This window comes from Cibotium barometz, chromosome 56 (assembly GCF_041138505.1).
Source record: "Cibotium barometz isolate CiBa-2024 chromosome 56, ASM4113850v1, whole genome shotgun sequence".
Lineage (NCBI taxonomy): Eukaryota > Viridiplantae > Streptophyta > Polypodiopsida > Cyatheales > Cibotiaceae > Cibotium > Cibotium barometz.
Window position 1 is genome coordinate 37,365,048 of NC_141101.1, and position 22,180 is coordinate 37,387,227.

Sequence of the window (22,180 nt, forward strand, 5' to 3'; positions counted from 1 at the left end):
AGACTGGTTTCTCAGGCCCCTCAGAAGGTGGTGATGAAGGGTAAGGAACACAGCACCAGTTTCTTTGGATCAAAATGGTGTTATGGAACCTCAGGTGTTGTCATCGGAGGGGTAATGGGTGGAAGTGAAGAGAAAGGGGCAAAACTAGCAAGCACGACGCCCATAATTTGACACGAGGCCCCAAGGTGCTTCGTTGCAAGGGCAACAACCCGAGTTGTGGACTTACAATCATAGGCCTCAAGATTCTTATGGTAGAGAGGGTGAGCATGGCCGTGGAGTGATACCTTCAAGTGGGCATACACAAAGGTCTAGGGAGCTTTCTCGCTACCTCGTTACCCGCTCCGGTCTTAGGTCAATAAAGAGAATCAATCCTCTATGTCGTTGGCTTTTGATGCGAAAGGGGGAATGATCTCTCCTTGGGATGGGAATTACTCTTTGACTCATGCTCGCCAGATACAAGATCCCTCTTCATCTCGGATGGCCGGTGGGTGTAGATCAGCAATAGAGTTGTTGAATGCCGTTTATGCACTTATGGATAGACAACAGTTGGTTGGCAGTGTTTTGACAAAAGGGGGACTTGAGATGGACCCCTCAAAGCCTGACTCGCTTTCATGAAAATTGTACAATGGAACGTGAAGGGAGTGTGCTCCCAACAACAAAAGCATTTCATGTTGTGGCACGTTGTGTTTTCACAGAATTGGGATGTGCTTTGTGTTGTGGAGCATAACCTGCATAGATTGGCGGGCCAATCTTATGTGTACAAAGATTTTCATATGTTTTGTAGTGGGCATGCAGTTATGCAATCAGGTGTAATCTTGCCTTGATGAAGAAAAGAGGCCAAAGGGAGGAGCTGAATCTTCAAATACATCAACTTCATTGAATATCGAACAAACTTTGTCACATCAAGTGAGCAAAGTAAGGTGTACCCATTGCAAAAAGGTAGGTCATTTGGCAAATAATTGTTGGATCAAATATCCCAACAAGATGAAATGTAACAAGTGTAAACAAACGGGGCATATCACTTCTAAATGTCCTGACAAAGAGTCAGAGGCTAACTTTGCATCAGCCTCTAACTCCACTGAGAAATTGTTTTAAATCTCAATGTAACAACACCTATATTCCTAACCTTATACGCCTAATGTTATAAAGGCAACCTATGTCCAATACCACCTATTCCAATTTTTTTCATAGTTGGTATTGAGGGGGGGTATTAAAAGACTAAGGTCATGTAAAAGGGTAGGAGAAGGGTGTGTGTGTGAATGGACTTATGGTCCACTAGCTCACCTATTTAAAGGCAAAGCTAGAAGGCATTTTGTAGGGTGCAAAAGCCAAGTTGTATTTCTAAGCAACTTAATAAGCAAGATCTCTTCTTGTATTTTGGGGTCTCTCTCCTCCACATGTTTGAATCTAGCATGAGCACCACGTTTTCTTAACAATAATTACCAAGCCCATAAGTTTTATGCATGCTTGCATAAAAAATATGCAAGGGAGAATATTGTGCGTTTACAAGATCGGCAAGGGGTTATTATTACTAACCCGGCTAGGGTGGTCGACATTTGTATGGACTTTTACAAGGACCTTTTGGACCCCCACAGGTGGATTCGGCTGAGGTTATGGCAGCCCGGGACTTGTTGTTTCAGCAAGTTAGGAATCAAGTCTCTCCTGATTTGGCAGTTGATTTGGATGCACCGATTACGGAGGGGGAGGTGGAAGCTGTGTTGCTTTATTTACCACGGGGGAAAAGTCCAGATTGGGATAGCCTCACAAATGAACTTTTCACAAATTTTGCTGAGGATTTGAAAGAACCTTTGGCAGCTATTTGTCAAGAGGTATGGAGCTCAGGTTTCATGCCTTCGGATTGGAAGATTGGGCTGCTCCGTCTCTTGCCCAAGATGCCTTCTCCTGTTCATTTGAGGCAATGGAGGCAGATCAGCATGTATAAGATATTCACAAAGGTGCTGGCAGAGGGTTCTTCCGTCTCTTGTTCACCCTTGCCAATATGGCTTTATCAAAGGCCGCGATATCCTGCATAATATTCTTAATGTGCAAATAGGCATTGATTATGCAAAAGCCACGAAGCAGGAGGTGGTAATGGTGCAGCTTGACTTGGAAAAAGCTTTTGATCATGTTAGTTGGTCTTTCTTGTCGCAGCTTATGACAACTTTGGGTTTTGGGCCTCAGATGTCCAATCTGATTTACACGATTAGTAGCGGGGTCACGGGTGGAAACCCATGTTTTGCTAAATGGAGGGGTGACTTAGGGTATTGGCTTGACTTGGTCTTTGCAGCAAGGATGCCCTCTTAGTCCATTGTTTTTTGCTATTGTCACACACCCCATACTTTCCTTGCTATATAAGATGGCTAAAGATGGCCAAATTGTGGGTCTGCATCTCCTGCTGAGTGGTCAACAGTTGGTGGGTCGAGACCTTGCGGATGACTCTTTCATGTTCTTCAGGGCTGACAAAAGGAATGTTACTGCGTTATGGGGACTTGGGATCTCTTTGCTCACGCTTCGCTTTTGTGCATTAACATTGAGAAGTCCGCCTTGCTTAGTTGCACAGAATCGGATTTGGCTGCCTTGGGATGGCAAGGAAGACTGGTCCCTAGAGGTTGTATTACGCGGCATTTGGGCTACACTATGGGTGTTGATGTATCAACCAGGGAATTGCTGAACTGGATGGTCACCCGTATTCATGACAAGTTTTTGTACTGGAAGTCCCAAGGTTGGTCTCTACATGTCCACCTTAAAGTGTCCTTGTCTATTATGATACCGATGGTCTCTTTTTTCCTTCCTTTGATACCATGGAGTAAGAAGTTGTTGGGTGAGTTAATGCGGCCTGTGCGATTTATGTTGTGGAAAAAGCAAGGTGATAGGGCTGGATGCATATTACCACGCCTAAGAGATTAGGGGGAGGAGCTCTGTTGGATGTGGGCATTCATCTTCTGGTGGAATCCACCACAGAATAGGCTTCATGCAAACTCCTTGCAGAGAGAGCCTTTTGTTACCACACGGTTTGTGATTTGGCCAGGGAGGGATGATTCCCGCAAGCAGTTGAACTGTATGGCTAGGTTGCGCTTGGTGCGGGTGGCTGATGCATTGATACTGAGGCGGGGCCGGGTTTTCTCTTTCTGTCGGATTCGTCAGCATGGGCAAGGTTCCCAGGTCTTATAGTTTACTGTGGAGTGTGATTAAGCAGAAATTAGATTCGTTTGGGAATATTCCAGCCCTCGAGCTGCTACACCACGGCTGATTGGATGCTTAAAAAGCCTGGGGATCTTATGCTAGTGTCTGCTAACCAAGTCAACCATTTGTTGGTTGAGGATAAGAGGTGGGTTATTGAAAAAGCCAACAAAGTCTGAAGACGCTCGTGGTGGAAGCATACATTGATGAGTGTTTGGCATTCCAAGATCCCTTTTCAAGGGAAAGTCTTTGTTTGGTGGGTGTTGGTGGGAGGTTTGCCTACAGGGGATCAATTGTGCAAGAGGAAGCTTGTGGCAGGCCTCTGTGTTTTCTGCACCACTTGCCTAGAGAATAGCCGCCATTTATTTATGCATTGCCTGGTTGCTAAACGTGTTTGGGATTTTGTTTCCTGAGCTGAGTGGTCTATTGCACACACACATGTTTCGGTCAAGGATTGGGTTTTCGGCAATCTTCCGGGTGCAATAGTGGAGGCTGCACTTGTGGATTTGTTTCATTTCTTTAGGTGGATTGGCTTGTGGCACATATGGCTCACCCGAAATGCATTCATCTTCGATGCTCGGGAAAATGTATCAGTTATCTGGACTGTCTACTATTTCTGTCCCCCCTCCCCCCTTCTTCTAAGTTTGTTTGTGTTCTAGCCCAGATGTTGGCCATGAGGCCTGTGTACATTACCTGTGCATAATATTACATTCTTACCTTTACGAAAAGAGAGAGAGAGAGAGAGAGAGAGAGAGAGAGGTGATTGAAAATTCTCAAGTTCACAAACGCAAAAGGCAGTGCAAGATATCTAATTGATAGAGCATGTTTATAAGCATAAAGATGAACTTAGTGAACTCCTAGCTGTATCTTTACACCAGTCCAAGCAAGCATGAGGTAAGAAGAAAAACTAACTAACTTCAGTACATCTGTTGTTCCGATCACAAACACATTTATTAGGCCTTAACATATCATTATGTAAGTGAATGATAAGGAAACCACAAAAGCATCCACCCCAGGTATGCCATGAGCAAACCTGGACATAGAAGTTTGCTAATATACATGGGAGGTTCAACATATCCAACAGTAGCAGCTATTGGCCTGGGGAGGCTGTTCAAACCATCGATTCAAGGATTGACCAGGATTGGTCCTGCATCAAAGAGAAACATGATTATCAAGATAAAGGTCTGAATTCCATAATAAACAAATATGTTATTTTACAATAAATTGATTTCCACACAAAATTCAAAATCCTACAAATACTCCTTACCTGGCAAGAAGTGGGTCCCGTGTGCTTTCTATCTGTATTACAAACCTGGCACAGAAAAGCAAAGAAACTTGTCAGCATCCGACTCACAACAGCAAACCTACATTTGAAAACAATTGCAGGTAAGCGTTAGCGCAAACACCACCAAGTTTGTAACCATCCATTTCAGTGTAAGACTGGCTTACTCTTTGCAAGCTACTGAAGCATATTCTGTTTTATCCAGTTTCTCAAGCTCCTCCTGCATCCACAAACATGAGAGTGACACCATTTACAGACAGCAAACACACTGGGACAGAAAATAATACATTCCATGTTTTGATGATCAGATCAATTAAATTTTTATGATAAAAACTGAAAATGTCACATGCATCCATCCTCATACACATGTGCCATGACACTTGAGGACACTTATACAAGGTAGGTAGTGTATGCATGTGTGCAATTAGGGTAGCATTAGTAGCAAATGAGTATGGAGTAATGTGCAAATGGTGGGGCAGATTTGGACCAGTTTTTGGCCACCTAAGCATGTGTAAACCAGCTTGGCCAAAGGGCCAAAGATTGGGCACCTTTGAAGCCCAGTTTGAATGCTTTTAGTGACTTTTATGAAATGATTTTTGGGCTTACCAAAGGTTGGCCGACTAGAGTGAGTAGACAAGAATTTTCCATATAAATCGAACCCTTACTCCCCATTCTACATATCTTCTACAAGACTTTGTAGAGCAGCCAGGAAAGAAACAAGATTCACTCAAGAAAGTAGAAGAATTCGGTCCAGACCAGCAGTAGAGTAAACACACATCACGAGTCTAGATCTTGCAAATATCAATGTAAATATTCACTTTCAGTCAATCAGTTGTAACACAGTAATTTAGGTTGGAAAACTAAGACTTCATTCATTTTCCAATACATGGTAGGGTCCTCACGAAGCTCACCTGCATCCATCCATAGCTTCACATTATGTTCCAAGGTGTACTAATTGGCTTACATCCCACCATGTGCTATTTGGACATGTCTAGCCCATATTGTATCTGCATAAGCCAAATACCATGCTGGGTCCTCTAGTCCTCTATACCAATAAAATATCTTAACTTACCCAAATCTTTCATCTCAAACTTGATCCTCAAGAGCCCTTTCACGTTAGCAATCTTATCATTGCTATCACCTGTTACAATCCAGTCATCCACATAAATGACTCTCACTTTAAGTCCAAACTCTGTCTTCCCCTCACATAAAGGGAATGATCCACACTGGCAACCTCAAATCTAAAAGAGACAAGATACTTGCTTATCTTGTCAGACCATGCCATGCCTACGGTGCCTTTTTCAAACTATACAATGCTTTCTTAAATGGCGGTTGTACTCGAGGTTGTTGGGGCTGAACCTATGAACCTCACCCATGGTCTCCTGCACATGAAGCTGTCCATGGTCATAGCCACTGTAACAAACCTTTTCCAAGGTGGTGCCGGTCCGATAATCATGCAAAGTGAAGAGCCCAAAAAATGAAACATTCCTTGGCAAGTTTTCTTTCTTCCACCCAACCTTCATCCCCATGAGGACCACCTTTTTTTGTCCAAGCCCAAGCCCCAATTCACGCAGTGACTTGATTCACTTGACACTGGTCCTCCTTGGGATCCCCCGTGCACGAACATGAGTCCCTAGCTCTGCACCCCTCTTTGATTTCTGACCTCGCGTGCTGGCCAGCCACACTCGGTCGTCATGGGTGCTTGCGTCCGTTTACTTGCCGGATCATATTCACCACCTTCCACCTTGGTACACTTACCCTTGTGATTGCGTGAGATTTTACTTTGAGTATCACATTTTCTCCCCCTTTCTAGAAATCATCATCCTCGATGATAAAGGTAGGGAAATGCTCACTGAAGGGGCCCCCCTGCAAGCAGAAGTATTTGTTTATATTACTTCTTTCGAGAGCTACTGCACAATGCTTGAGAACAAGCGATACAACTGCCCAACACAAGGATGAGGAGACAATACGTCGGCTGAGTATCCACCAAACCAAGGGCACTGCAGAAGACTCTTCGGGGCCACTTACACAAGTCCAAGATAGTTGTAGGACTGCACATATGCTGGCTGAATGCTGAAGAGAACTTCAGAGATTTTGCCTGGAGAGGTAGGAGACTGATTGTTGATTTGATGATTGAAAACTGCTTGAGAACTTGGCTGATGTTGAATGAAATATGCTGAATATCAGCGTTTGCTTTTATATGGACAAAGGCTGCTGGTCGACCAATCTAAGGGCTTTCGGCCAGTTTGTTGTGGACAAATAATGCCAAAAAATAGGCATTTAATGCTGTGCTTTTCAGCATCTAATGTTGTGCAGGCTTTGGTTGTCCTTTTCTATGCTTGGCCGACTACTTTATTGACCCCGACCTACTGCCTGTGATGTCCTCTGCTGGCCGACTAGAGCATGGTGCTCCCTACTGCTGTAAACTGGCCCTAGATACTGTCCAGGGCTGTGAACAGCCCTTGGATAGGCTGTTGAAGCCATTGGCTGGCCCATAGGCATGCAATGCTTAAGTTAACGCTACCTATTGCTATATGTACTTATCTGATGAATTCTCCAAGTGGGTTAAGACGACTGACTCTAGATTGACCTCTATGGCTCTGAGATAGACCTACGTAGCTTGTGCCTACCTGTCCCTAGATTGATGGCTCACAATGGGGTCACGGAGTACAACAAATGTTCATAAAAAAGATATTACTGCTGTACAAGTGTTGAACTGATGATGATGCCAGTGTGTCATTGTGTACCCCAATGCACGGTGCACGTGACATTCTGTCACCATTTGGCCACCCAATTGGTCCACTTGTGCTTTCTCATCATGTATGTACATTGGACTGGTGTCCATGGTAGTTGTATATGTCGGGGATTGATGCCATTCATGTGATACTGTGGACTTGGCTTTCCATTGGGACTTGTGCCTCCGTGTACATACCCGGAAATGCTTGGTGGATTGGTGTTCCATTGGGTCTGGTACCTTGTGTACTTGCCTGGAGCACGTCTATTTTGGTATAGTCTCATGAACGGGGATTGTCCATACCAATGCTGCATTGCATAGCATCTTTATGTGCTTGCAATTGCATGTTGTTTTCATGCTTGCTTGACCAATGTGTAGTTCCGGGTAAGGGGACGCCTGCCCGCGAACCGTGCGTGTGAAACTGTCTGCTGACATGGTTATGGGGCATGTGACAGGTGGTAAGTATTGGTCATAAACCTAGCCTTAGGAGTTAGCATTAATTTATAAGTGAGTGTGTACATACTTCATTAAGTTTTGGGCGTCCAAAACTCACTTATAAATTATGACCAGCCCAGTGTTCACACACACTGATGTCTCAAGGTGGACATAACCCATAGTCACAAGGAACGGGGGACGGTGACGGGGGACGGGGACGGGGGACGGCCATAAGTAGGGAACGGGGACGGGACGGGGAACGGCACTCAAAAAATACTTTTTTTTATTATAATTTTTCTACTCTACACTTATTCTACTTTGAAAGTACATCAAAATGAGCACAAATTTACACTAAAATGGTAAGCTTTTGAGTCATATTAAGCATGGTTGCATAGCGTCTACAATCCTCAATAGGTGGACTATGGGCCTCACCATAGCATCTGTGGTCTTCACACGCTCCCACCAAGAGGCGTCATCCGCCCGTAGCCTACACTCTTGGCCAGTGTTTGGACTCTTGCATGGCGACAAACTCGTCGCTAAGGAAAAGCCCCCTCAAAGCACCGCTACAATCCTTCAACCGGCCCAACATGAGAAAGTTGTAGGCAAACCGGGTGTCGGAATATTTGAGGACAGAGAGACAGGACCTCTTGTTGAACTCATGCCGAAGTCTTTGGTGGTTGAGGACAAAGGAGACCATGGTGTTCGCCTCCTCAATGAGCGGACTGATCCATGGTAATGCCCCGATGTCCTTGAGGAGGTTGTTTAGGCAATGAGCCATACAAAAGGACACCGTGACATGTCCATACATACCTTGGAGAATAGCTCCCGCCGCCCTATGGAAGGCTCCCCATCCGCAACAAAGCCCACTACATGCTCGGGGCCAACGATCTCCATGGTGGTAGCCCACTCCGCCGAATGCATCATGAGATGAGATGAAGTATATCTCTCCGCGGGAATATGCAACCATGCCATGAATACTCCTCTTGCGGGTGTCACTCCATCCATCCACAATGAGGGAGACTCCGTTCCTCTCCCATTGCTGCTTTGTGTTGTCGGCCGCTTGCTCTACAATGCGCTTCTCCTTCTCGAGCAATGTAGTGCGCAAGCTCTCGGATGAGGGGGGCATATAGGTTGAGCCATACTCCCCAATCTTCTTAACCATGACCTTGAAATATTCCAACCTATTCAAGAAAGTAATTTACTAATGAGAAGGGGACTAGGATGATGAAAACATGAATGATGAATTGGCAATGATCAATTGCACTTACCTAGCCGCTTAAAAGGCAATGTGGTCGTGGAAGAAGAAGCGGGCCACCGCCATATCCACCTCCGGTTCCAATTCTCCCCAAGTGTAGATTGTCGCCGTGGGCCACGTAATGATTGAGAGGCCGTGGAGATGGAGGGTGCCGGCGTCGTGGATGGAGTAACATTCCGACTTGATGGTGAAGGTGATGGTGTGCATGATCCCGATCCACCACATGACTCCATTGTAGAGGCTTGAGTTCCTCTCCCCATCGTCGCGGGATCCACGGCCACTCATGGTGTCCTTCTTGTCACTTCGACCGCTTCGTAGACGCTAAGCTTGTCAAGAAGTTCCCGTCTCTTCTCGGGCGTGACATTCGTGCAAAACCTCACCTCATGCCCACTCTCATGCAAGAGGTGGACTCGCACTTTGTCGGCGCCACCCGTTCGCCGGTACGGGCAAAGCTTGCATACCCATGGCCGAGAACTGCCTCCATGAGCGGATGGGGTGTAGTTAACCTCCTCCCACCATGTCCATCCCGTTGTCCTTCTACGAGAAGCCCCGGCACGTGAGGAGGATGCCATGGTTGAAGATGGCTTGACTCTTGAGCCTTGAGGAATGAGAGAGAGAGAGAGAGAGAGAGAGGCCTAGAGGCTTGGAAGTTGGAAGACTCAAGAGGCTTGAAAGTTGAGGGAGAGGTGAGAGAGAGAGAGAGAGAGAGAGAGAGAGAGAGAGAGGCCTAGAGCCTAGAGGCTTGGAAGTTGGAAGACTCAAGAGGCTTGAGGGAGAGGTGAGAGAGAGAGAGAGAGAGTCTAGATTCTAGAATCTAGATAGTAGGGCGGCGGCCCGCAGGCCTTGTTTGAGAGCCTAGAGGCTTGGAACTTGGAAGTTGGAAGCTAGAAGAAGCTTGAAAGCTTGAGCCTTGAGAGTTGTGTGTGCTTGTAGCCTTGTAGAGGCTTGTTCTTATATAGATAGGCAAGAGAGAGAGAGAGGAAAGCCTCAAGGGCGAGCTAGAAACGGCAAGCGCAACGGCCAAAAACGGCGAGCGCAACGAAAAAAAAACAGCCAGCAACGACTCTCTGCCGTCCCCCACCGGCGTCCCCGTCCCCGTCCCCTTTGAGTGACGCGTCATGGGGGACGTCCGTCCGTCCCCATCGTTGTTCCGTCCCGATTCGGCATCCCCGCGTTCCAAGCAGCCGTCCCTTCCGTCCCCTGTGACTATGACATAACCCAATGTTCACCGCCCAGACCTTATCCCCTTTGTACAAAGGGAGTAACCAGCCATGTGTCCACTCTAGCTTGCTCCACAAAGCACCTGCCTGCCACCTACACTGGACAACTCACCACCTCACTCCTCCTCTCTCTAGAGATTGGCACCTTCTTCATGAGGGCTGTTGGACTGCATTTTCTGCACTCTCCCCTTCCCAACTCCATTTCCAACCTTGCTAAGGTGTTTCTCAAGCTTCCAAGAGTGTTTCCGGATGCTAATCACTCTCCTACACACTCCCAATGACTGAAATTCAGCAAAACAGCTCTCTTTATTGCTGTAATTTCTGGTCTTTTTGTTGAAAACCCTAATTTCAGCCCTCCTTTCTCAAGTTGAACCATAGGGGAAGCTTTCCCAAGGTTTCCTTCATCCTCTTGAAGCCTTTTGTCGTGAAGAAATGCGACATATCGAAGATCTCTTCACTCCAAGGACTTCCATCGTGAAGACTTCCGTTGTCATCGACTCTACTTGCAATTGGTAAGCTTTAATGCTTAAATATGGAAGCAAGTAGCACGAGGGAGGAACCGAATTACAAGATCACATACCATGTGTAGTGTTCTCTTGTCCTACGTACTCTCTTGCAGATTGTTGCTACCATGTGTTGGTGGAACAATAGAGAGCAGATGGTAGGAAACATGGGCACTTGAGAGGGTAGTGTGGATTGCAAGTCTACATCAACAACCACTTGTTTGCAATACTGTAATCATATGCATTGGTATGGAAATCTGGTCAGAAATGCCCATGACACTATGTACTTGATTCTCCCAAGATCAATATACTTTATTTGAGGGAGGGGTCAGCCGTTCCAGCTCATTGTGTGTCTCTTGTCAATTCAGCAAATTACTTCTTATATTTGATCAAGTGTCCATCAAATCTTAGTGTATTTAAGCGTATTGATTAGCATTGTGTTCACCCAAGTTACACATTCCCTCTTGCTTAGCTTCGCGGCACGTTCAAGGCTTCCAAGTAGTCTACCAATAATTGGGGGTACTCCTGAAAGAACTCTTCATCCAGCCATATTGCTTCATGGATTCCTCACTCCTTGAACTTCGTATACAATTGTTGTATTCTTCGACTGGAACCATCTTCCATCTGTGGAGGAGAATTTGTTCTAGCTCTATGACTTCTGCCTCGTCCATCATATCTGATTGTTTCTCTTCTTATACATCTTGCAATGTTGGATCTACATATTGCTTCAACCAAGAAACATGAAAGACATTGTGCACATAGTTGTCTGCGGGACGCGTACCGTAGCAACCGTACGTAAAGTACAGGACGAAGCGAAATGACTGGAGTGAAACGACGCCGAAACGTTTTTTTGTCCGACTGCCGTTTCGCTGTTGACGTATGAAACGACACGTACATTTCGTACCGTACGGCAGTACAGTATGACAACGAAACAAACTTGTTTTTAAAAAAAACTACGCCATTTTTTTTCCCCCTTTTTTCACCTGTTTCTTATAGCCGTTTAAGCATGGCCTAGGATCCCTTCATGGTGGCTTCACCTTGGTACTTGTATAAGAGCTCTCAAGGTCTCTCTCTCTCTCATGCTCTCTCGTCTCTCTCTCTCTCTCAACACCAGCAGGAGGTCGAGGAGCAGCTGGCACATTTTCACTCTGATCCAAGACGCATGTTCCAGACATTTACGGCATCCTCAGATCGGATGTATGACATATTGTACCCAGACTATGGGACTGGATGGAGTTAGGAGTAGATAATATATCATACTTGTATCACCCCTTCAGCATATAGAGATGCATTAGTAGCCCTAGTACTCCATCCACACCCTCTCGTTTGTACACCACCCATGGTCGTGTTGTCATACTTGTACATTTTATTCTCACTCCACATTTTCCTCTTGATGACTGGAGGAACATCATTGTACTACTTGTTTGTCTCATAGGCCAATTTTGGCCTTTTGCAGTCGTTAATATATCTTTCTTTCTTTCTTTCTTTCTTTCTCTCTCTCTCTCTCTACATAGAGATAGCCTGCTTAGGCGCACAGAGAGCCAGACTCAGAGGCACATTACAGACTCAGAGGCACATTACAAACTTCTTTAGTCCAGCCATCACTGCGCCAGATGGACCACAGCAGCAGCAGGACATGGATACGGCCCACACCAAAGGTACACTGATTGATCATGCGATTGAGCTTGGGTGGTCCAGACGCCCACGACTACGGAGGAGGGCATCCCAGCATAGACGGAGGTTGCAGCGGCGGATTCGGATTATTCTTGCGAGGCATGCAAGACACCCAGTCAGGGTGCTGACCACAGAGGATATTGAGGAGATCCGCCAGCGTCCGATGCGGCACATATTATGAGATGGAGGCACCTCCATAGTGTACCCCTCCGTCCCACATGATATTGTATCCCCTCACTATATTCCACTCACCTCCATAGCATACCCCCCCCCTCACTATATTCACACCCTATAAAGGGTTATTGTTTACCTTCCATTTCCAGTTTCATTTTCTAGGTGCCAGTAGTATCATCTTTATTTTTCATTTTCTGGGTTTTTTTTTTTTAAATCCAGACATTGTATCAGATCCACCATGATGTAACTTTTGGTCTCATAGGTCATTATGGCCTTTTGAAGACGTTAATATAACATTTCATTTCATTTCATTTCTCTCCCCCTGGGCCCTACCTCTCTCCCTCTCTCGAGTCCCGCCCTCTAGGGCCTACTACCTAGTACCTAGGCTCTAGCCTCTCCCTCTATCTCTCTCTCTCTCTCTCTGTCAAGCTCTCTTTCCCTCTCTCAAGCTCTCTCTCTCAAGCATGAGGCTTTTGCCTTATATACCACCACCGGTGAGAAACCTACCAGTAATTCGAGGTCATGGAAATCGACGTGTAACTTTTGCGGGAAGAGTTACACAAGTAGCGTCACAAGCCTCCTTGCACATGTGTCCAAGTTTGGTGGGGAAGTGGGGTCGTGCAAGGAGATTCCCCAAGAAATTGCAGATGGTATAGTGAAGAAGTACTCGCTCATCCGCAACTTTTTGTACTAGGAGTCATGGGCATCGTGGAGAAGAGCGGAACGCTTTTTCCGAGTAACACAGAGACGGTTCTTGTAGAACAACCAACCATTCTGTACTGAATAGTAGCCAGGCTCAGAATTGAGGGCCAAACTGTACTGAGTACCAAACTCAGGGGAGTCGACATATTGGTCTTTCATACTATCTAAGTCCTTCCCTATGATTTCGAGAATGGTATATTCTTGGACTGCCTGGATGCTGGACTTTCAACTAAGAGCATCTGCTACTGGGTTATGCTTACCAGGGATGTATTCAATCATACCTCCAAACTGTTGGAAGATTTGACTCCACCTGGCCTGTCGATCACTCCACTGGGCACTTGGCATAGTCTGAAGCCACTTAAGTGCTTGGTGGTCTGTTTTCACTGTGAAAGCCTGTCCATAAAGAAAAGGCTTCCAATACACAGACTTCCGCTGCATATCACATTGACATGACTACGAACTCGTAGTGACCACGCTCTGTCCGAAAAGCTGTTTTTGGAATGTCAGCTTCAAAAATGCGGACTTGATGGTAACCACTCTTGAGGTCGATCTTAGTAAAAACCTTAGCACCGTCTAAACGCTCCAAAATGTACTCTATCCTTGGCATAGGAAACTTATTCTTGATAGTGAGTTTGTTTAATGCCCTGTAGTCTACACAAAGGCGTGCAGACTTGTCCTTCTTTTGGACAAATAGGATAGGTGCAGCAAATGGGGAGGAAGAAGGCTAAATGAATCCGGCTCGGAGAAGCTCAGATAACTGCTTTTCTAACTCGCCCTCTAAAGTCTTGGAAAGACGATAGGGAAACCTGCTAGGAGGATCTGATCCAGGACCAAATCAATGTGATGGTCCTCAGGGCGAGAGGGTGGGAGACTGGGCGGGAGATCGTCCCTAAGCATAATGTCCTGATGTCTGGATAGGAGGTCTGCTAACTGAGGGACTGAAGATGTAACGGATGCTACTAATGAGGGAGGGGCGGTTTGAGCACGAGCATAAAGGAGTTGCTTCCTCGCGGATAGCTCATCTGGCCTGGAGATGCGAAATCAATGGGATGCCAAGAATGCTTCTATCCCCACGAATCATGACAGGCTCAGGAAAACCTTTACAAATAGTAAAAGTGTCTTGCCCCCAAACGGGAATAGGCTCATACTGACAGAACCACTGAATTCCTAAGATCATGTCACACCCCAACAGAGGTGAGACGATGAAATCTCGTTGAAATGAGGCCTTCTGAACTTCAAAGACAAATTGTTGTGCCTTCTGGGAAATGTGGATGTGAAGACCAGGTGTAAACCCGTCCACATCCAGATGATATGGGACTAATGTGCAGTTCAATTTATTAGCCAACTGGGGAGAGATGGCGTCTTCAGAACTACCCATATTGAAAAGGACTACAAACTGTCGCCCCTGGGCAGAGCCATAAGCTCGGATGAGGCTCTTCTGAGCAGCATCGCTCTCACCCTCTTGCTTAGCATCAAATACCACGGATGGCATAGGATGCATAGAAGGTAAAAGTTGAACTGCATTTGAGGTAGTAGGCGGGGCGGGAGGAGCTAGGGAGGCTGTGACAACTGTGGCAGAAGGAGCTTTGGCGGCTTGTGCCGCTTGCCATTTGTGGCAATCCTTCTTACCATGCCCTATAATATGACAGAAAAAACATCTATTTTTTGACTGGTACTTCCTTTGCTCCTCTAGAGGAAGATAACCTCCAGTAATGCCTGTTTTAGCCTTTTCATCAGGGGTTTTCTTAGGTTTAGATTCTTTATCTTTCTTACCCCCTGAACTGGAGCTATTACTGCCGTCCTTCTTAGCATCTTTAGAAGAAGCATTACCTTTCCCTGTCTGTGCAGCTGATTGCTGCTGCTGGGGTTTGGTACTAGACTGAGATGACTGCTTGGGCCCCGTTCAGCTTCATTTCTTCATTTTGAGCGAGTCAAAGCCCGGTCATATGTACGTGGTTCAAAGTTACGAACTGTGAACCGAATATTAGAGTCCAATCCACGAATGAATTGCTCCATCTTAGCCTGCGCAGATAACCCTAACTGCTGTGCTAAAGTAATAACCTTACCGGAAAACTGAAGTACTAGGGATCCGTTCTGTCTGAGTCCATAGAACTCATCTTTCAGACCGGTCATGTACTGGGGCGGGAGAAATCTGGTCTTCAGGTCATGGACAAAGATGTCCCAGTCAAAGGCTGTGACACCTGTGGCCTGGTCTGTATGAATACTAGCCACCAAGTGACTGCCTCACCAGTGAGATAGGGAGCCGCTAAGTGGACTTTATCTTGTGGGTCTGTGATCCTAGCTAATGGAAAATGAGCATTAAAATGATGAATAAATTGATTAACTATGAATGATCACACTTACCATCATACTTATTGAAGTTTGGTTGACTGCGAATGACGGTGGTTGATGCTACTGCGGACTGCTGGCTGGTGACACCTATGACTGGGGAGACTGAGGAGAGCTGCTCATACCTCAAGTGTATGGCCTCCTTTTCCCGTTGGTGCTCGAGTAACATATGTTCTCAATCAAGCTCACGTTGGTGTTCCCGAGCGGCGAGTTCAGCCTGACGCCGGTCTTCGTCGATCCTGCGTTGGGCTTCCTCATAGTCCCGTCGTTCTGCTTTTTCTTCTTTTCTTCGGGCCTCATCCTCTCTCCTTTGTTGTTCCATCTGAAAGAAGGGGGAAATGTAGTCGGGTGCTGCTGGAGGCGGAGAAGGACGTGCTACTGCTGCCTCCAAGAGTTCGAGACGCTCCATAAGAAGCTGGTTCTGAGCTCTCAGAAGAGCTATGGTGTTTGCTGTAGGCGGAAGAACATGGTCTCCTTCGGGGGAGACGTCTTCCGGCTGAGGAGTACTCTCTTCTGTAGACATGATGCTGAAGTCGGTGGTCGTGCCGGAATGCAATCTAACCATCCAAGGATGCCCCCACGCTAGGATATGGTGTGTGTGGACAATCTGAATCTGATACCAATGTGATATGTAGCGGAAGTCTTTGTATTGGAAGATCCTGTCACACATGCTCACACCATCTTCTGTATCCTGAGTTTTGTGAGTTTAGCAATCCACTTTAATACTTCAAACTTTAAAGAGATATGAGAATTGTACACCAGATTGGGTCCCAAATTACCCACTGAAGGGCCCCCTATCCCGATAACAAGATAGTATTTGCTTTATTACTTTAGAGAGAATGATTGTGGACTGTAGATAAGCCAAACGCAAGATCTCGGAGGATCTGAAGCCTGGCTAAACTGTACACGGCTGTAGAAACACCTCGATGAACTGATCTCGAGCCTATGGGGCATGAGGAAGGGCTGCACACCTGAGGCTGAGAAAAGACTGCGGTGGACTGTTCTAAGCTATGTAACTATGCTGTAAATGGTTATGAATGGTATGTTACCTTTACCAGATGACTGGTGTATGCCTGGATGATGCACTGAATGCTGGATACTGATGTAGACTGATGAATCAAGGCTGAAACTGCTGGGAATCTGCAAACGCAGGTCTGTAGGGCTGACTACTGTTGTAGGACTGATGCTGGACTGAAACGCAGACTGTATGACTGTTGTGGAAATACTGTAGTGAACTGTACACAGGCCGGTTGTGTTATATGCAGAAAACGCAGATGTGTTTGCTGATTTGGGGCCTGTGGAAGTACTGAATGGCTGCGCCTGATGGCTGTGGGGACTGCTGAACTGCTGCGTTGGAGAACTAGGGTTGGCTGAAGCAAAAGCAAGTACTTTAAGGGCTGGATGAGACTATGGCTGCAGGCAGGGATGCTCCTAGGGCTAAGGATATGAGGCGCCTGGATTCTGAGGGCTGAATGAAGAACTAAGCATTGAGCAAGCCTATTTACACTAGTTATGGGTTGGTCATAATTTTAATAAAGTTTATGTTTATAAATGACAATAAATGCTAAATAAATACCATAAAATTTTAATAAAGTTTATGTTTATAAATGACAATAAATAATTTTAATAAAGTTATGGTCAAGTTGGCTGGTCATAATTTTAATAAAGTTTATGTTTATAAATGACAATAAATACCATAAGATATGGAAAAAATACCAGATAAATCCTAGTAAATTCCCTAAGGCTTCTGGGATGTTCTAAATGATGCACAGGCATATGAATGCATATTATGCAAAATGCAAAGTGCTTTCTGATGCAAACCCTAAGGCTTTTATTGACCACTCATGCATGAATGATTCTCTCCAAGTGGATTAAGGGACTTGACTGATTCTCTCCAAGTGGATTAAGGAACTTGACTGATGGACTGGCCCGCTAAGGCTGAGGAATGACCTACGTAGCTCGTGCCTAACTTATCCTGGACTGAGGATGTACTATGGGGTCACGGCGTACGACAAATATCATCCTACTGGGTTCTAATAATGTACAAATGTTGCCCTGCTGATGATGAGCCAGTTTGTCACCATGCACTGAGTGCAAAGTCCATATGTGATAGATGCAGGCGACAACAGTAGGAGAGAGAAAACACAACTGTAGAGAGAGGTCGCGAGCTGTTTTTGCAAAGAGAGAGAGGGAGAAAGAAAGAAAGAAAGAAAGAAAGAAAGATTTTATTAACGTCTTCCAAAAGACCGAACTCGGCCTATGAGACAAATCGGTGTACCTGTATGGGGTATCCTATGAGAGAGAGTGTGGCGTGTATGCGCAATAGGCTGAAGCGGGGGAGAGAAGCTCAAGAGCAATGGGGGTAACCCTAACCCTAGCAGCACCTTGCTCTGATACCAATGTTGGGTAGGAGGGCAGAGCTAGCCTGCACACACACACACACACACACACACAGCCTCAAGCACAAAGAAACGTGAGTGCTGGAAAAGATATACTCGATGAATAATAAAATGAAAGTACAAGTGAGTACTAAAAAGCCTAGGGCTAAGTGCCCAACACACAAAAGTGTGTTCACACGGGAAAAAACCTGTGTCCAGTCACAGGGAAAAAATGCCCGTGAGTAAGCTATGTTCACACCTGAACTAGCCGAGAGCGGACATGCCCAACACCCACAACTCAGGAAGAGGAAGAGCCTTTTTAGCTGTAGTAGGCTCACATGACTGTATCACTATACTCATCAAGACGAGGTTACAAGAATGACGAAGTTGTTGTAATCTCCATGCCCGTGTCAAAGATTGTGCTGACGAATCACCAAGCTAATGAAGTTCCGTATCGGAGAGATGAGAATCATGAACAGTGGTTTCCAGCCATCGTGGAATCTTGGGGACAATCCACCGTTGCACAGAAGCAGGAGGAGGAGAAGCCAGGGTAGGAGGAAGTGGAAGTGGAGGGGCAGGGGGTAAAGAAGTTGTTGGTGGAGAAGTTGGTCGTGGACTTGGGGTGGCCGAGGAAGGAGAAAGGACCTCAATGGTAAGCTCGGGACAAGAGCAAGAATCATTTGAGGGTTCAACAAAGTGAACATCGCAAGAAATTACCAAGGATCGCGACTTTGGATCCCATAATCTGTAAGCTTTGAAATGAGAGCCATATCCAAGGAATTTACACTTCCTCGACTTGGGATCAAATTTGGATCTATCAGAGTCAAGGACATGAACATAGGCATCACAACCGAAAACCTTGAAATGAGAGATGGAAGGTTTCTGTCCAGTAAAAGCCTCCTCTGGAGTCATATGAGAAACCACCTTTGTAGGGGAACGGTTGATGATGTAAACAACAGTGCTCACAGCTTCTCCCCAGAAAGAGGGAGGAAGATTACAAGAAGAAAGCATAGTACGGGCTATCTCCTGAACAGTCATGTTCTTGCGTTCAACCATGATGAGGGGTGTGAGGTGTGGAAAATTGATGGCTTATATCTTTCTGTGAGCAAAAATTATGGAAGGCTTTGGAGATGAATTCTCCTCCATTGTCGAAGCGGAATTCTCGAACCTGTTGTGTGGTTGCACTCTCGACCAAAGTCACCCACTCTTGGAAGCAAGAGAAAGCTTGAGATTTTTCTGCCAAGAGATAAACCCAAACTTTGCGTGAGTCATCAATAATAAGTATAAAGTACCTGGCTCCTCCTTGGGTAGTAGTCTGCATGGGGCCGCATAGGTCCATATGAATGAGCTCCAAAATATGAGAAGCCCGATGAGGAGCCTCGTGAGGAAAGACATCTTGGTGTTGCTTGCCATGAAGACAAGCCACACAAGTGGAGAGGGAGGGTTTCAGTGGTGGAAGACCCTCGACCATCGACCATCTGTTGAGAAGACTGCAAAGAAGTATAATTCAAATGCCCATAGCGAGTATGCCACAAATCTGTATCCACATGAGCGACCAAGGCATGATAGCTCTGAAAAAGTTGCAGTAGATGAGATTGGGACTCATTCAAAGAGCCACCAAAGTCCTTCAACCGATAAAGACCACCTTCCTGGATACCTGTGGCAACAATCTGCAAGGTGCTGGTGTCGATGATCTCAAGGACGGAACTGTCAAAGTAGACACCATATCCTTTCTCGGCAATCCGAAAAATTGAGAGGAGATTGCTGGAGAGCTTGGAAACATGAAGCACATCCCAAATGGTAGAAGGCTCGTCCAGGGAAGAGTTAAGTCGCACATTACCAACCGAAGAGACCTCCAAGTTGGAAGCATCACCAATGGACACCGTTGAAGAGCTGGGATGAATGTCATGAAGAATGGTCCTGTCAAGAGTCATGTGAGACGTACATCTGCTATCAACCACCCAATCCGTAAAACGTGAGGTGGAAGGAACAGGAGAGTCAGAGGGAAGCTTCTCAATACCGATGAAGACAGTCTCCTTGGTGAAAGAGGATTTTTGAGTTTGGTTAATGGATGAAGAGGTTTGATGGGGGGGTTTCTTAGCAGAACCACCTTCTCTCTTCTTCTTGTGACAGTCAAGCTGAATGCGACCTTTGAGACCACAATAATGACAAGTAAGCTCCTTATGAGCAAGATTGTTGGCAGATTTATGGTCACCTTTGTTGCTCGTGGAAACCTTGGACTGCCATTTGATTTTTCCCTTAGCCTGAAGAAGGGTCTTGGAAGTACCTTGGCTAGTCTTCTTTCTCATGGCCCTATCCTAAAGCATTCCAAAAATGGTATGTAGATCAGGAGTAGAAGGAAGAAGTGATATAGCAGAGAATCTCGAGCAATTCAGTGAGGAGACGATTGACAAAGCCCTCGTCGGTAGCTTTCCTCCCCAAAGAGACCAACTACTTCTGATGTTTCTCATCATTGTCATCAAATTGACGAGCAATAGAGGGTTTTATGTTGAGGAAGATAAAGGCATGAGCCCTTGCATCTTTGTCAGTCCAGGCATCAATTGCAGCTTGAGGAGAAGTTGCATCGGGAGAGGCATCAGTACCAGAAACAATACTCCATAGCCAATGGTACCGAAGGAGAGTCTTCATCTGTAGTGCCCAATCAAGATAATTGGTTCCATCTACGATGAACTCCTTGGGAAGTTGAGGAATGGATGAAGAGATAACAGTCGGTGTAGAAGCCATGGAATCCTCCTCTTGAATTTACAACAGAAAGGCAGGTACCCGGGGGTTGCCCACTTCTCCCTAGACGCTAGGTGAGGTGAAAGAAAGATGTAGAACTGTACTCTTGCTGGAGATCAAGGCACACGGGTGAAGACGGGAGCCAACCCAATGCACGATGAAGAGAGGGAGAGGCTAATGGAGCAAGTGCACAGTGCTACCACTAGTCCGGAGTAGGGCAGAATACAAAATCAAGGGAGGAGAGGGAGGGCTGGTAATAAAAAATGCAGCAAGGTAATACTGTAGGAGAAACGCAGCAAAGAAGTGCTGTCTAGGAGGCAAAAAACAGCCCCGAATCGATGCAAAAAAACGCTGATTCGTGCTCGAAGTAAATATCCAAAACGCAGCCACCGAGGGAGCAAAGGAGAAAAACGTAGGCTGAAAACTCTTCTTGCTGATCTATGGAAGCACAAGATCTCTGATACCATGTGAGAATATGTGAATATGAAGCGGAAGCAAATAGAGATCACACAAGAGAGAGTAGACAGCCAAGAGAGATCCAACAGTTGAGCTAGAAACTGAAAAGTATTGAATAAGTTATGAATGTGTCACGTGCATCCCGCACTTGGATGCCACGTAGACATATTTGAACAAGAAGGTGCAGGACCTGGAGTGGAAACTAGGACCTGGAGTGGAAACTGGTCCCATGTGAGCCCAGTCCAAGACGAGTCAGCCAAGTTCCACTCTGCACGTTCGAGGTCAGGTGTGCATTGTCCTGCACATGAAGCAATGCCAATCCATACTGTGAGTCTCCCTCTGGAAAGATGTCAGATGGTCTATGTATTTGGTTTGTGACCGGACACCGGACATTTGTAGAAGCATGTAGGATTGCCTGTAGAATAGCGATCCAACCCAAAAGGCTACCCGAAACGGGAGCTTAAGGCTCCTGTAGCGGACATGGGGCAGCTTATAGCCACCCCAAGGGGCCAGGAGGGCCCCAAGCTGTGTCCAGCAGCCCTAGTATGGACTGGGCAGGCTGTTGGCCAGCCCTAGGGGCCCTGGCCAAGCAGCCGACAGGGCCCTGGGCCCTGCCCAGCCAGTCGGCCAGGTGTGGGGGCAGCCCACACAGGTTGCGAAGGACTGCCCACCAGTCCAACCAAAGCGCATACTGGCCAGACATTAAATACAGTGTGAAAAAATGGCAAAAAAAAAAGCAGCATTTAATGCTTTGTGACCTGGTCGTGAGATAATCAGCAGGAAGACTCCTGTATGGGGCAGCCAACCAGCAGTAGTAGAGGGTATAAATACCCAAAGTGGAATTCAGTTATAGGATCTCATATTCACAAAGTGGTCGTGCATTTCAAGGGCCAGGACAACCAAGGGGAAAGCTCCAATTCATAGTGGGGACTTTTGTCACGTGCATCCCGCACTTGGATGCCACATGGACATATTTGAACAAGAAGGTGCAGGACCTGGAGTGGAAAACTGGTCCCATGTGAGCCCAGTCCGGGATGTGTCGAACAGGGTTCCACTCTATGCGTCCGAGGTCAAGTGTGCATTGTTCTGCACCACA

The 22,180-nt window shown here is 46.1% G+C and overlaps 1 protein-coding gene across 1 annotated transcript in view; it reads right to left on the bottom strand.

Annotated features, from left to right (window-relative positions):
- Positions 1-4,075: 4,075 nt before the first annotated feature.
- LOC147607183 (guanine nucleotide-binding protein subunit gamma 1-like) overlaps positions 4,076-22,180 on the bottom strand; it is a 35,774-nt gene continuing 17,669 nt past the window's right edge. The window contains exons 2-4 of the mRNA XM_086791187.1: positions 4,630-4,682; positions 4,448-4,492; positions 4,076-4,327 (exon numbers count right to left, since the gene is read on the bottom strand). Of these exons, the coding sequence (XP_086647313.1) occupies positions 4,249-4,327; positions 4,448-4,492; positions 4,630-4,682 (177 nt within the window). The 3' untranslated portion in view covers positions 4,076-4,248. The remainder of the gene's footprint in view (positions 4,328-4,447; positions 4,493-4,629; positions 4,683-22,180) is intronic.